This window comes from Misgurnus anguillicaudatus, chromosome 4 (genome assembly GCF_027580225.2).
Source record: "Misgurnus anguillicaudatus chromosome 4, ASM2758022v2, whole genome shotgun sequence".
In the NCBI taxonomy this organism is placed as follows: Eukaryota; Metazoa; Chordata; class Actinopteri; order Cypriniformes; family Cobitidae; genus Misgurnus; species Misgurnus anguillicaudatus.
Genome location: NC_073340.2, coordinates 18,021,499 through 18,036,607, shown reverse-complemented (window position 1 = coordinate 18,036,607; position 15,109 = coordinate 18,021,499). Strand labels below are relative to the sequence as shown.

Sequence of the window (15,109 nt, the reverse complement as noted above, 5' to 3'; positions counted from 1 at the left end):
GTGCACGCGCTTAACTCAGAGTCAACCTACTCAGAGTCGATTGAACTAACTCAGATCAGCTTTTCTGTAACCGAAAACTCAGAGTTTACTATCTCAGAGTAAATCAACTCAGAGTTCAAGTTTAAACTCAGAGTTGGTTGAACCTCCTTATTGAAACAGGCCCCAGGAGTTATTCATAAATCAAAACAAACACTCTTACCTCGTAACTTTCAGGTTCAGGAAAAGGCAATGATGACCTGTGGAGAAAAAAACAACAACTATTGGGATGCCACACAAAGTGAAAAACTAGTAATGATGCAAGCAGTTAATATTATATTTGTATTATGAATGTGAATTTGTTACTTAAAGGTGCAATTTGTAAGATATTTGCAGTAAAATCTCCAAAAACCACTAGGCCAGTGTTATATATTTTGTCCAGCTGATTACTATCAATATCTGTAATGTTTTCAACTACTTGTAAATCGTGAGAAAATTTCCATTCAAAACATTGACACGGGGCAGTGCAGTCTCCTGTCAATGACGTTAATATCCATGTGACCCTTTGTCACCGCCTTTACTGACGTAACCCACATGAGAACACTGGTCGAGCTCGAAAAAATAAAATGGCGGCCAAGGAAGCGACCGGAGCACAAATTTAGTGAAAATAAACGTATATTTTCACTTTTTAAGCATTTTAATTTCATTTCTAGCGAGAAATTAGTATTGTAGTTTTCAAATATGTGATTAGTTATCACAAAGGCGCTCTCTGATTATATTTCAAACACGCTGCCTTTGAAGTGCGTCGGAAAGCCTTTCTCTGAGCGGCCTTCAGGCCTCCGAGGCCGAAGTCATGTCCTCATGAGGCAGCGAGGCCACAAGTCCTCACAGTCCTCACTGCCTTGAGTTTTCGGACGCAGCCAGTGGACAAATGCGGAACTATGCGCTTGCTTATGGACTTATGGATATCTCTGTACCGTCTGCCGCTGGTTGTGTCAGCTCCTGTAAGCGTACGGGCCAACCAAACGACCCAAGAAGAGTTTGGAACAAAACGAGGGAGGATCAATTTGGTGTTGCATTATCTGGATAGAGAGAGCTTCACGACAACATTTAACTAGACCGAGATTCTGATCCTGCTTGTGTTTTACGCGATGGGTGAGTTGTTTTGATTCGTAACCCTTCAAAAAACGTATGCTATTATATCGATCACAACATTAGTGTGTAGATTGTAATCAGCGCGTCTTCCCGCTGACGATATGCACATCAAAGGTATTGTGAGATTCTGATCCTGCTTGTGTTTTACGCGATGGGTGAGTTGTTTTGATTCGTAACCCTTCAAAAAACGTATGCTATTATATTGATCACAACATTAGTGTAATCAGCGCGTCTTCCTGTGGACGATATGCACATCAAAAGGTATTGTACAGCAATATAAATGGTCATTTTAAGACACTTCACAATAAGATTTGTACTGTCAATACATTATGTGAAAAATCATTGTAGATTGTAAGTTGAAAACTTAATTCTGAGCCGTGTTTACCATCGAATTTGGACTAATACTCTAATATCAATATGACTAACAATTTCGTTTTGAACATCACATATAAACTTACATAATGAAATAAACGATGTCATCAAACGCAACATTTATAAGACTTGATTACCTTATCCATCAACGTGATTTCTCGTTCTCGTCTGATATGGCTAAAGTTAAAGACTACAAATCCCATAATTCCACGCTGCTTCAGAGCGTCAGTAAACAACATCATTGTTTTTGTTTGATCTGGCGCCATCTTTCGGCGCATTTTACAAATTGTATCTTTAATTATGCAAACTTACTGAATGAATCCCAGAGCTTTCTGTATATCGTCTTTACGCTTCTGTCGTTCTGTATCCATTGCTGTAACATACAACATAAGCAAGACAAGACAAACCTCTTTAAATAGTTTGAATGGACAATTTTCTATTAGTGCAAGCAGTTTTATAAAGCATACACGAAATACTAAGGGAAATCACTTTATTTCTGTTTTTAACATTTACCTATCAGGCAAAATATTTTTTTGGATTAAATGTGTAGTGGTAGTTATTTGTCACGAAACCACTAAAGTCTAACCTAATAATACATTAATATTTACAATAAAATCACATGCACAACAGGTAAATACTGCAGAAGTGTTAAGAAAACGGATTTTAATCTCTAGGCCCCATAATGTGAGAAAAGCAAGCCTATGAGAAACACCCACTAATGCAACTGTTTTCAGACTGAAGTACTTAAAAAACAATGTCATGGACGCTTAAGCCGTACCTAAAGTACAATTTAATATTTAACATTTTAGTAAAATATAATTTAGTTAGTAAACTTTAAAAAGAAGTGGCAATGGAACACGCCGATGAGAAAGTTGAGATGCAAAAAGCTTCACGTTAGCATTAGCTTTACCGTTAGTTAGCATTCCGCTAGCTAGGCTAATGCTGTCAACTTCAGGTCTGTTTACACACAATTTCGATCAATGTTGAGCTATATCTAAGGTTAGAAAATATTACCAACGAGTACACTTAAGTATTCTTAAGAGTACACTGGTTTGGAACTAAACTGTAACGAACCATCGGCCGCCGTATCACATTAAAATGTCTTTAAACAATTCTCTTGGTAGCCAATTAGCAAGCTAACGTTACATTTCCCGAACTGTTGCAGCGAGGAAGGGTCTGGAGATGCATTTTGTTAGTTAACTTACCTGAACATTAACTACTTGCAGCAAATAAGTGAAATAAAACAAGATGTGCGTTTTTTTGAATAAGTAGAATACAAGTTAGCCTCTACTGCAAAAGTCAGCTAAGTAGCAAGCTAAAAACAGAAGCTTGCTGAGTGGACATCCTACCCACCTATGGTTTTACGTTAGTTCCTCTCTTCCACCAGGGACTGTTTATAAATCAATAAATCCTTTGAACGGCCAGACAAACTGTTTACTGTTTTTATTTCTTGTAAGTCATAATTTGGTTCAGTCGCCTGTTCCGATTAATGGACAGTACACGTGCGACTTCTCTGAGTCGTTTCTCCCAAGTTCCGCTCAAGTTTACCCAAACCGTGCAGACTTGTGAGGTCCTAAAGGCAGAGAGCGGATTTTTTTTGTTCAAAGCGGAGCTTTCAGCCACTAGGGGCATAGAAGGTATTTTTTAGGATAACAACGAAAAGCTTATATTTTGGTATTTTTTGACTGTGGACAAAGTCAAAACTGTTAAGGGATCTGAGGTATCATACTTATTTTTTAATAATAGTCATTTTTAATATACCCACATAAAACCCAATGAATTTAGAATATTTTGTAGAATATGTAATGTAATCATTAGAATAAATACATTAAGATAAAATAAGGTATATTTTCCGCTATATTTCCTTAATACTACGTTATGTTGAATTAATCTTATCAAAGCATCTTCCTAAATATATTAGTCCTATGTGTTTTATTATTATTATTATTATTATTATTTTGCAATATATTGTTTTATTGCAAAAAAAAAGTTATCAAACAATTTATTAGTCATAAGGTCTGTATAATTCCTTTATGAATGAAGGTCGTGGGAACCGAAAAGTCGGTGAGTAATAAACTTTTGCAAGATTTTGTTATTGATACTTTTGCAAGAGTTTTAGTGTGTGCGATCTTTTCTGTTGATTTTTTTGACCACTTTTGGTCTTACTTCCTTCGCACCTTACATTTGCTGATTGTTAACAGTAGACTAAAAATATATTCTCTGCAGATTCAATCACGTGGGACAAAAATCAAGTAACACAACGTCAATCTCATCTAGCATAATGCATAAGTTACATCAAATAACACACTAGTACAGGAGATGTTTCAGCCTTCTTTAAAGTTTTATGGAAGAATGGCAAACCAGTCCATGGTGCATTTTGTTCCAATGGTTCAGTCCTCATTATTTTAAGTTGTTGGGGGGACTTTTAACTCATTAAAAATCTTACTTCCCGCGTTGCTAGGCGCCTCCGGAAGTAGCTGCATGTTTACACGTTCCATGGCTTTGCCGAGCATTGATTAACCATTCGGTAAAAGAAGCTAAAGCAACCGTGTAAGTTTGTTTTTCTGGTTTACAAAAGGACAAACGTTGACATCTTTGTAAAAACAACGTTTTTGAAACGTCATATTAGACAATATGCTTTATAACTATATTATTACCAGCTTATTGATGACAGGAACGTTAACCGGTCTTGAAGATACAGTAACGTTCGTCCTTATTGTCTGCATTTTTACATTAATGTTAGTGTCCTTGGTAATACAAAATCACAAACAGTATTTGTAATACTTTGAGTCTTGAATAGAGTTTTGTTTCTGTTGATGCAGGTTAAAATCTACCTGTTATTCCTTCAAAATGCCCTTGTTTGGGAACACATTCGGTCAAAAGAAAACACCTCCTCGGAAATCAGCATCTCTTTCCAATATACACACAGTAAGTGCAAATAAAGCTTCTATTGGTAATAATATTTTTTTTATTGGGAGGTCAAATCAATCTTATGTTCAAAAAATTTTAATTTTGCCAGTTGGATCGGTCTACACGGGAAATAGAATTGGGTCTTGAGTATGGAGCCCCAGTAATGAACATTGGTTCCCAGAGCTTAAAATTTGAAGATGGCCAGTGGATCACAGGTATGACACTCTACAATAAAAGATGGGTTAAAAAAAAACGCTTGTGTTAGAAAAGTAGTAAATGTCTTTGTTATTCACAGAGTCAGGAGGTAATGTGTCAGGCAAAGAGGTACAGCGGCTGAAGAAGAGAAATCTACAGTTAGAAGAGGAGAATAATCTTCTTAAGATAAAGATTGAGATTCTTCTTGATATGGTGAGTGTCAGGTACATTTAATGATTAAATATGGGTTGAGTAAATTATTTGCACGAAGTGAATTAACATTTTTTTCTACAGCTTTCAGAATCAACAGCAGAAACGCATCTAATACAGAAGGAACTTGAAGATATGAAGAATAATACTAGGAGAAAAAAATGACAGAAGTGAAAAGCTCTTTAAGTGATAATTTCACATAGATTTACTTGATTTGACATGACTTGAGTTGTATATCACTGCATATTTTATATATAATTATTTAGGAGTATGTCACAGTTCATTTAAATATTGTAGAGTTTTTTGGTTTTTTTTGTGTTGGTTTGTTTTTTGCATTGAATTTATTTCAAAGTACATTAAAAGTTGCACTGATATATTACATATTTCCACGGATACAGATAGGCGGTTATTCAGAGTGATATCTGCCTGTACCGATAGTTTGGTGGTTGCATTAAGATTACATTTTCTGAATGTTATTTATTAATATATGATCAATAATATTGAACATTAAATTAGTGATGTTTAGAGTTCAAATTCATTGCATTTTCCTGTTCTCCTATGATTGAGAGGATATATCGGCCATGACTATCGGCTGTTTTTGAACTATCAGCTGATAGCTAAAAGCTAATAGTTAGAAAAATCCTTTTATTGACCAATACAGACTATTGGTCAATATATCAGTGCTTAATTAAAAGTAGCTAAACCTCAGCATGTTTAAAATACAATAACATAAGTTCACAATGACCAAATTAATTAAGTGATTGTAAGTGATTATATGGCAGTCTTAAAAACACCTGCATATGTGTTTTTTAGTCACAGGAAACAATCACACTCTTTCTTTGGTTCACAAGTAAGATTAGCCAAGAGCTCCAAAGATTTAAAAATGCACATGCAGATTTAGTAGGATTTTTATTTGGAGTGTACGGCACGTACTCTCACATGGTTGTAAAACCCTGCCTACAGTTTATAAATTCACACTAAATAAGTGTAGACTTTGTGTTGTGAGTATTTGCTAATTATACAGCATCTCCTTGTAACAGATATTCCATGTAATATTTTGCTGTACATAGTTTTCGAAATTTGCAAATAAACATTGTGTTCTAGATTTGTTCTGACTTGTTGAAACTGCACTGCACAATAAGCTGTACTCATAGCAAAACAAGTAAACAGCCAAAAAATGATGTCCAGAAATCTTAATGCATTTCTTATAAATAGGAGACTATGTGGGCATTACATGTCATAAGTAGGAGGGTCAAGAAATAAAGGAGGTTTACTAGAAGGCAGATTATCCCCCTCAACAATTCAAATACAGTGCCCAATAGGGCTCAGTTGAAAACATGAGACACTAAGGTGGCCGAGTTCATACAGCTTTCCGAAGGTTTTTTTCTGTGTTATACCACAGATCCGGTAAGAATTTACTTTTGTTTTGTGTGCCTGAACAAGATGTAAAAATTGCACTAAGGATGAAATGCTAATATTTAATACTTGAATATGATGATTTTAATTAAGGGAAAATTGGACCACTTGTCCTTAAGATCATTTATCCATGTGGTGCCGTCAGTGGTGAATTTATCAGCTGTGATGTTTACTAAACAAAATATTTTATAATCTGTTCAGTAAAATGCAAATGGACCTGAAAAATTAGCACAGGTTTTGCATGTCCAAAAATTCCTACTACATTGTATTTAGGGGACACTTAGTACTATTGTAGACAGCAAAGTGGGGTGATAAGCAAAACAGGTCTAACAATGACAAAATTACAAATGTGATTAAAATATTACATTTTCATCTATTTAAATGCATAACTATGCTTATGCATAACTACAACAAATTTAACAAAAACGAAACAATTTACTTTAAATATGTGTCCAGTCTGGAATTTGGTTTCCTTTGGAGAAATTTTCTGTTTTATCTTTTGCAGGCCTAATACTATCACAAGTAACAATGGGAATGAATGTAGAGGAAAGAGAGACAGTACGTCCCCCGGATGGTGGCTGGGGCTGGGCTGTTCTGCTGGGATGTTTTGTCATTACGGGCTTCTCGTATGCTTTCCCGAAAGCTGTAAGTGTTTATTTTAAAGAACTGATGAAGGACTTTAACTGTGGGTACAGTGACACAGCCTGGATTTCATCCATCATGTTAGCCATGCTCTATGGCTCAGGTAAGATACAGGGAATTAAGTTCTGATCAGATTGGTAAGACATTCAAAAGCTTAAAATTTTGCTCCATTTACATTCAGGTCCAGTCTCAAGCATTATGGTTAATAAATTTGGATGTCGTCCAGTCATGTTGGTTGGAGGATTATTGGCATCAGGAGGGATGATAGGGGCATCTTTCACGACTAACATTATTCAGCTTTACCTCACTGCTGGTGTCATCACAGGTGACCTGTCTTTGTTGCATGCCTATAGATAATGCAGAGCTTGTATAAAACAATACTGAATCATAAGAAAATAAATAGATCATGCTTTTGCCTCTTTAAAGGTCTCGGCCTGGCCTTGAACTTCCAACCATCGCTGATCATGTTGGGGTCTTACTTTGATAAACGCAGACCATTGGCCAATGGACTGGCTGCAGCTGGAAGTCCTGTATTTCTGTCGGCCCTTTCTCCATTAGGACAAGTACTGCTGAACCACTATGGATGGAGAGGAGGCTTTCTCATAATGGGTGGTCTTCTGCTAAACTGTTGCACCTGCGGAGCAGTCATGAGACCCCTGAAACGTAAAGAAAGAAAAGCTATGGCCAAAGGAGAGGTCTTCTCCCAAGAGCTCAACGAAATGCTGCCTTCTAAGGCCGGACAAGAGAGTGACAAATGTAAAAATAATAATGATGGAAGGCACAGGAAGAAGAAGAAGAAGCTTTTGGATTTCAGTGTGCTTCGTGACAAAGGACTTATTATCTATGTCATTGCAAAATTTATATTAGTTCTCGGACTGTTTGTTCCAACTATTCTCCTAGTCAACTATGCTAAGGATCAGGGTGTGCCTGACCAGGACGCTGCCTTTTTGTTATCTATTATAGGATTTATTGACATCTTTGCACGACCCACATGTGGCATAGTCGCTGGTTTAAAATGGATGCGACCCAAGACGGCATATCTCTTCAGCCTGGCTTTGCTCTTCAATGGCCTAACAGATGTTTGTTCAGCCACAAACACAGACTACAAAGGACTTGTTATCTTTTGTGTGTTTTTTGGGCTTTCTTACGGCATGGTGGGTGCTCTACAATTTGAAGTGCTGATGGGCATTGTGGGGACAAGCGGTTTTTCCAGTGCACTTGGATTGGTGCTTCTCATTGAGGCAGTGTCTGTGCTGATAGGACCTCCTTCTGCTGGTGAGTTATGAAGAAAACATACATTAGACATAAACATGGTATTATTTAATTGCATTAGATTAATATTTTATGCATGTTTCCTGCAGGTTATTTGGTGGACACTTACAAGAACTATGAACTTATTTTTTACATGGCTGGAGGAGAACTGATCACAGCTGGAATATTTCTTGCCGTCGCATCATTCTGCTGCATTAAACAAAAGAAAAGAAAAGACCCGCCGCAAATGCATCATGCTGAAGAGGCGAACAATCACATTAATCATGAATCCTAAAAGATAAAGGGGCAGTTTACCGGACAGGGCTTATCCTAGTCACAGACTAAAATGCATATTTGAGTTGGCTCAATTTGACATCTTGCACGTATCTCAACATATATCAGTGCCACTGTTTTTGTCTCAAAATCAGTAATGTTTTTTTTCTTAGGTATGTTCGTAAAAAGTACTGTCCTAAGATAACTAAGGGCTAGTCCTGGATTAATTAAAACCCTGTCTGGGAGACTGCCCCAAAGAGTTACAGAGCTACAAAGGTTGCTTTGCATCGAGTCACATGATCTACAGTAGTTGCCAAATGTTCTGTCCTCATCTTCACCCTTTATTCAAGCATATTATTTAAGATGTATTAAAGATTTTGCTCATTGTGTAGTTGTGCTTGTATTGTAAACTGAAGCTCAGATTTGTGGTAAATTAGGGGGCTTGGCTTGGCTGCTGTAATATAAAAAACAAGTATTAAAAATATTAATAATTAATAAAACTGTAGTCAATGCACACTTTATTTCCTATGCATTTTTTTTACATATTAGACCCATTTTTGCATAAAACCCATATTCTCTTATACCCTGTAATTTGCATGTTTGCCACATAATTGTATACAATTTTATAAAATAAATATTTAAGCAGGTTTAGTGTTTTCTCCTGTTTGTTCCATACCCTTATTTTGTATTATACAGTACTGTATGTGCGAGTGTCTCAGGTTTACCTAATTATCTGTTTAATATTATTAAAACTGTAGAATTTAAGGATATGAAGTATGTACGTACACATTAAAGCTATACATATGTAATAGTTAATATGTAAATGAATTATTTCGTCTACAAAGAGAAATGTCATAAAATATATGAAAATTCCCATTGGCCAGCTGTATGTGTCGTAAAAACAGTTTCGAATCATGATTGGCCGAACCGGCAATCAATCATCAACAGTAAATCCGGCGACGTCACCCCAGGAAGCGGCAAAATAGTGCCTTCAACGGGACAAATTTAAGTCGATTAGACTACCTTATATTCTCATTTAATTCCTTCGTTTGACAGAACGTAATACAGTTATCAACTCCGAACAGATATATTGAATTTCAGGACCAAATATTATCTTTTCTTTGAGGTTTTCGATCTTTACCGTTAGTGCGTTATCACCACAATGCCGAGAGGAGGTAAGTCTCGTGCTCTTTGGCGCTTTTCTACCTTTAACTCACCAACATCCCGCCAGACTATTATTAACTTAATCGCGTTTATTTCAAAATAATCATGATAGGTAATCTCGGGTATTTAAAGGTTACTAGGGGCTTGTTAGTAGAGACGGAGTCTCTTAACAAAAAAAATCAGTAACGTTAAGCCAATGCAAGCTCACGCCATGTCTGACCAGCGCAGGCACATGTGACTCACTACTGACTCCTTAAGGTTCTAGTTTAAGGTTTGAATAGCTCGTACATTGTCATTTCTTTCATATGTATATACATTTAATAATGTCCACCACATCGCAGGCAAGAAGGGACATAAAGGCCGCGGGAAGCAGTTTAGCAACCCCGAAGAGATTGATCGACAGATGAAGGCTCAGAGGGAATTGGTAAGTGTGTGTTAGTTTGTCACGTTTATTTAGTTGGCACACTTCAAGGAAAGTCCTTCACTAAAATACAAATCATTTTTCTGTGTAGGAGGAGAAGGAGAAGGAGGGGGCTGACCATGAAAGTTCATCAGGGTCTGAAGAGGAGAGCAGCAGTGATGAAGAGGTATAAATCAATGTTTTGTTTTTAATGCAAACCTTACTAATAAGATCAATCTTAGAGGAGCGTGTAGTTTATCAACTCCTTTTGATCTGTAATTTTTTATTTTCCCCAAAGCCACATAAAAGGAAGGGTGTAGAGGGATTAATTGAAATCGAAAATCCGAATCGGGTCTCCCAAAAGAGCAAGAAAGTTGCTGAAGTAGATGTCAATGCACCTAAAGAGCTCTCACGTCGAGAGAGGTACGTGGAGATGCGTGCGTTGTTGGGAACCTAATAAGAAAAGGCACACCGTCTTGTTGGTTTTGTTTATATGCATGTTTCCTTGTATAGGGAAGAGATCGAAAAGCAGGCGGCTAAGGAGCGTTATATGAAGCTGCATCTGGAGGGCAAGACGGATCAAGCCAGGGCAGACCTTGCCAGGCTGGCCATTATCAAAAAGCAGAGAGAGGATGCAGCAAGAAAGAGAGACGAGCTGAGGAAAGGTGAGCTGATTCTTAATAAACTCTTTCTGTTTTGCATTTCCCCAGCCTTTTGGGTCATAAATGATGGATTAAAGAAATGTGACCCAGTCTGTGAAAAGTAACCAGTCTATGAAAACCCAGCTAATGTCAATTCTTGTGATATAAGGGTATTTTCCCGGACAGGGTTTAGATTAATCCAGGACTAGGCCTTGGTTATATTAGGATTTTTTTTCCACAAACATAACTTTTTAAAAAAACGGTGTGCATCTTGAGATAATACAATGACACTGATATATGCTAAAGGGATAGTTGACCAAAAATGAAAATAATGTCATTAATGACCCCAAACTCGTAACACTTCGGAACAAAGTTTAAGATGTTTTATGTTTAGTCCGAGTCCGAGAGCTTGATGACCCTTCATTAAAAAACTATGTACGGTAAACTGTCCATGTCCAGAAAGGTAATAGAGGCATAATCAGGGTGGCCCATGTGGCATCGGTGGGTCAGTTGGAATGTGCTGAAGCATCGAAGATGCATTTTGGTCCAAAAATAACAGAGATTATTTTGTTCAGCATTGTCTTCTCTTCCGCGTCTGTTGTGAAGCGCATATGCGAGACTAAAGTCACGTGATGTGAATGACGACGTTTTTTTTTTCAAACAGCGTGCGTCCCCCTTAGACTGTAAGCAAAGCTTGGGTGCATAAAAAACAGCTGGGGCGCACCAGATAACACGTCAGTCGCATCATTGCAGTCATGTGACTTTAGTCTCGCGCATGCGCTATCACAACACGACACGGAAGAGAAGACAATGCTGAATAAACTCTAAATTTTTGTTGTTTTTGGATCAAGGTGTATTTTCATTGCTTTAGCACATTCTGGCTGACCCACTGATGTCGCATGGACTACTTTGATGGTGTTTTTTGTTGCCTTTCTGGACATGGACAGTGTACCGTACGTGGATTTTCGGTGAAGGGTCAACAAGCTCTCAAACTAAATATAAAACATCTTAAACTGTGTTCCGAAGATGAACTGAGGTCTTACGAGTTTGGAACGACATGAGGGTGAGTCATTAATGGCATTTTCATTTTTGGGTGAACTATCCTTTTAAGATATGTCAATGCAAGATATTTTTAAATTAAAGGGATAGTTCACTTTAAAATGAAAATCCTGTCATCATTTACTCACCCTCATGTTGTTTTAAACCTGTATGAATAAATTTTTTCTGATGAACACAAAATAAGATATTTTGAGAAATGATGGTAAACACAAAGCAGTAAGTGACCATAGACTTCCATAGTAGGAATAAAAAAATTGTGGAATTGAATGGGTACCGTCAACTGTGTGCTTACATCATTTACCAAAATATTTTTTTCCCTACTGTGGAGGTCGGTGGTCACTGTCTGCTGTGTGTTTGCCATCATTTCTCGGGATGTCTTCTTTTGTATACATCAAAAAAAAAGGACAACATGAGGATGTAAATGATGTTTACAGTAAATGATGACAAATTTTCATTTTGAAGTGAACTATCCCTTTAATTTAGTTCAAACATCTATTGTAGTATGGGACTAGGATAAACCCTGTCTAAGAAACTGGCCCTTAGTGTTTACTACATGAAATCATCGTACATAAAACCTTGATATTTTTAATATTAAATGAGTAAGGGCATGTCAAAGATTCAAATTAATGCAAAATTTTAAATTAGACATCTTTAATCACTCTAAAGTAATACAAAAGCATTCATTTAAACCTTTGCCACGTGCCATCAAAATAAATCAACTTGTCTTTAATCTTTCAGAAAAAGAAGCAGAGGAGGCTAAGATGAAACGCTAGCCCAACATCCATCCTGCAGGACAGGGCTTTTTAGGGGGGTGGGGAGGGATGCTTATACATTTCGTCCTTCTGCCTATTAAAGGTTGGAAGGGAATTTGGACATTTATAGGACGCGTAATCAGGAGTGGATGTATGGTATTAAAGCTTTTTTCAACACCACCAAGCTTTCCTCATCCCTCTGACACATTCACTGTGCTCAGGCTTTGAAGCTGCTGGAGTTTATTCTTAATTTCCGTTGTCGCCATTACATTAGATAGGTAAGGTTATTGGTGTACTGACATGGGTGCTTTTGTTCTAATAGGAAGGATTTGACACACAGAAGAATCTGTGGAGTAGGTTATAATGCAAAACCGTGAAACACTAGCCAGGCATTTAGCATGTATTTAATGTCATTATGTCAAGTCTTAAATCGTGTCCACCTTTTTGCCTAATTTTGTTTAAGTGTAAAACAATCCAGCTGTTCGATTCAAAGGTTATTGGTAGTTTTTTGTATGTCACTTGTGTAATCAGGGCATGTTGGTTGTGACCTACATCTGCAGGTTGCATCCACATTTAAATGTTTTTAAATGCAGAAGCAATGCAAAATAATGCACAGAAAAAGCAACAATATCAATACGCCAGTATTATAATGGCTGCGTCAGCACACCTGACTGTGTTTTGCTTTGTTTTGTAAACTTTATAATGCCCCCTTACTCACAGGTTGCACATTTTTCTTTAAATGAGACGATTATTTTTGTCATTACCAGACCCACTGGTGTGTCCTCGCAGTGTTTTATGCGTTAGCCTAACTTGCCTTGACTATTTAGGAAAGCAATATTACCTTGATGATTTTGTTGGTGCAACATTTTCTTTAGCTCTTAAACAATTAAATACAAAGTGTTTTAACATTTGAAAAGCATTTACCAGGAACGAAACAATTATTTACATGGGTTATTAATAGGAAATCTAGTAAGTTGTTTGTTTGAAATTGTTGTATACAAATAAAAACATTGATGAAATAAATGTTTTCTGTTTCACCTTCATTCACCAGCAGGGAGTAGTGGTGAAGCGGGGAAGTGATTTAGTGCTATTTTGTGATGGTAGCACAAAGCCCCACTTATTTGCTGAACGCAAGGTTCTGGATGGGGTGATTTCCCATCCACTGGTTTCAGTTCATTATCCTAACCAGTGTTATCCAGCAATTTTGTGTATGACACACCTTATTAGATAATAAAGGATTTCCCCTTTTACCCCTCTCACATCCTGCTACATGTTACAAAGTATATTTTTTTATTTTTAAGTGTGGCTCAACACTAACCGTTTCCAAATACCCATACTTGTGGTCTTGGCCACTCGAGAGCGTGTGCACGCCACAGAAGTAAGTAGGCAAAACTGATGTCTCTCATGTCTTTAAGTGGATATATCATTAAATCTGACTTTTTCCATGTTTAAGTGCTACAATTGGGTCCCCAGTGCTTCTATCAACCTAGAAAATGTGAATAAGATCAATCCTGTAACTTCGTTTTGGCAAACCATTCTTTGCAAACGTGAAAAAATAGGTCATTGAAATTTGGCTCCCCTTGTGATGTCAGAAAGGGAAAATACCGCCCCTTTATCTGCACTATCCAACCACTGCACTGCCATTTAGTGCAGATTAGCTCATTTGCATTTAAAAGGACACACCCAAAAACAGCACATTTTTGCTCACACCTAGAAAGTGGCAATTTTAACATGCTATAATAAATTATCTATATGGTATTTTGAGCTAAAACTTCACATGTGTACTCTAGGGACACCAAAGCTTTATTATACATCTTAAAGGGATAGTTCACTTTAAAATAAAAATTCTGTCATCATTTACTCATCCTCATGTTGTTCTAAACCTGTATGAATTTCTTTTTTCTGATGAACACAAAAGAAGATATTTAAAGAAATGATGGTAAACACAGCAGTAAGTGACCAATAAAAAAATATAATGGAATTTAATGGGTACTGTCAACTGTGTGCTTACCATCATTTATCAAAATATTTTCTTAGTCATTTATCACAATACTTCCAAAATATTTTTTCACTACTATGGAAGTCTATGGTCACTTACTGCTGTGTGTTTCCCATCATTTCTCAAAATATCTTTTTTGTGTTCATCAGAAAAAAAACTGAATGTAAATTGTGAGATTTTTGCCCAAACCTTGCAAGATGTCGCAGAAACTTTATGTAAGAAATATTTGACGACGGGCCGTTGAATTATAAGAAACTAATGCACACCCAAGGTGGTTATGCGCGTCTTGCCGTTACACCGCTGTTGTGCATTTTTTTTTCAAATAATTGAAAGGACCAGAGTCAATTATTCTACTTATACCACGGTTACCAAAAATATTGCTATGTTGCCTATTTTTAAGACATTTGGCAAGTTAGGTGTGCGGTTATTAAAAAATAATCAACACCCATGGAACATTTCTCAGCCAATCAGAATAAAGCATTCAACAGGCCCGTGGTATAATGTAAGTTAATACATGGATATTACATATTTTGGTAGTGAAACGGAAAGTGTTGCACATTTAATTGTTGCAAAATGTTTTTTATAAGACATCTGCAACTGCTTTTATCACATAATTAGAAACAACATTAATTGTGTAGTTTATTCAGTGACTACCGAATTAACAAACAATAAACTATAATAAAGCTACATGCAC

General features: G+C 36.7%; 4 protein-coding genes across 6 annotated transcripts in view; 3 read left to right on the top strand and 1 right to left on the bottom strand.

Moving 5' to 3' along the window:
• The window catches only part of zc3h7bb (zinc finger CCCH-type containing 7Bb), a 497,977-nt gene that overhangs the window by 16,428 nt on the left and 466,440 nt on the right, over nt 1-15,109 (bottom strand). Inside the window, exons 1-3 of one of the 3 annotated variants that reach the window (XM_073866847.1) lie at nt 2,857-3,095; nt 1,816-1,876; nt 200-236 (exon numbers count right to left, since the gene is read on the bottom strand). In XM_073866847.1, coding sequence (XP_073722948.1) covers nt 200-236; nt 1,816-1,874 — 96 coding nt within the window. In that variant the 5' untranslated portion in view covers nt 1,875-1,876; nt 2,857-3,095. Of the gene's footprint in view, nt 1-199; nt 237-1,815; nt 1,879-2,708; nt 2,826-2,856; nt 3,096-15,109 lie in introns of those variants that run through there. The other 2 variants (XM_073866849.1, XM_073866848.1) reach the window with 2 other exon arrangements.
• cby1 (chibby 1, beta catenin antagonist) lies at nt 3,965-5,923 on the top strand. Its single transcript, XM_055177077.2, has 5 exons — nt 3,965-4,053; nt 4,326-4,431; nt 4,523-4,628; nt 4,709-4,821; nt 4,903-5,923. The coding sequence occupies exons 2-5, from the start codon at nt 4,354-4,356 to the stop codon at nt 4,981-4,983; spliced, it is 378 nt and encodes a 125-aa protein (XP_055033052.1). The 5' UTR covers nt 3,965-4,053; nt 4,326-4,353; the 3' UTR covers nt 4,984-5,923.
• slc16a8 (solute carrier family 16 member 8) lies at nt 6,136-9,042 on the top strand. Its single transcript, XM_055177074.2, has 5 exons — nt 6,136-6,225; nt 6,740-6,979; nt 7,058-7,201; nt 7,303-8,151; nt 8,238-9,042. The coding sequence occupies exons 2-5, from the start codon at nt 6,763-6,765 to the stop codon at nt 8,420-8,422; spliced, it is 1,395 nt and encodes a 464-aa protein (XP_055033049.2). The 5' UTR covers nt 6,136-6,225; nt 6,740-6,762; the 3' UTR covers nt 8,423-9,042.
• pdap1a (pdgfa associated protein 1a) lies at nt 9,335-13,439 on the top strand. The gene is made up of 6 exons (XM_055177076.2): nt 9,335-9,575; nt 9,906-9,988; nt 10,077-10,151; nt 10,263-10,387; nt 10,478-10,629; nt 12,403-13,439. Exons 1-6 carry the CDS (start codon nt 9,563-9,565, stop codon nt 12,435-12,437), a joined length of 483 nt encoding a protein of 160 aa, XP_055033051.1. The 5' UTR covers nt 9,335-9,562; the 3' UTR covers nt 12,438-13,439.

What these genes read in the sequence shown, in the direction of transcription:
- slc16a8 (XM_055177074.2), top strand. Translation starts at nt 6,763, where the DNA reads ATGGGAATGAATGTAGAGGAAAGAGAGACAGTACGTCCCCCGGATGGT. An exon ending in CACTGCTGGTGTCATCACAG is followed by an intron (nt 7,202 to 7,302) that starts GTGACCTGTCTT and finishes GCCTCTTTAAAG; the next exon opens with GTCTCGGCCTGGCCTTGAAC. An exon ending in GATAGGACCTCCTTCTGCTG is followed by an intron (nt 8,152 to 8,237) that starts GTGAGTTATGAA and finishes TGTTTCCTGCAG; the next exon opens with GTTATTTGGTGGACACTTAC.
- pdap1a (XM_055177076.2), top strand. An exon ending in TGAAGGCTCAGAGGGAATTG is followed by an intron (nt 9,989 to 10,076) that starts GTAAGTGTGTGT and finishes TTTTCTGTGTAG; the next exon opens with GAGGAGAAGGAGAAGGAGGG. An exon ending in GAGCTCTCACGTCGAGAGAG is followed by an intron (nt 10,388 to 10,477) that starts GTACGTGGAGAT and finishes TTCCTTGTATAG; the next exon opens with GGAAGAGATCGAAAAGCAGG.
- cby1 (XM_055177077.2), top strand. Translation starts at nt 4,354, where the DNA reads ATGCCCTTGTTTGGGAACACATTCGGTCAAAAGAAAACACCTCCTCGG. An exon ending in CTCTTTCCAATATACACACA is followed by an intron (nt 4,432 to 4,522) that starts GTAAGTGCAAAT and finishes TAATTTTGCCAG; the next exon opens with TTGGATCGGTCTACACGGGA. An exon ending in TTGAGATTCTTCTTGATATG is followed by an intron (nt 4,822 to 4,902) that starts GTGAGTGTCAGG and finishes TTTTTTCTACAG; the next exon opens with CTTTCAGAATCAACAGCAGA.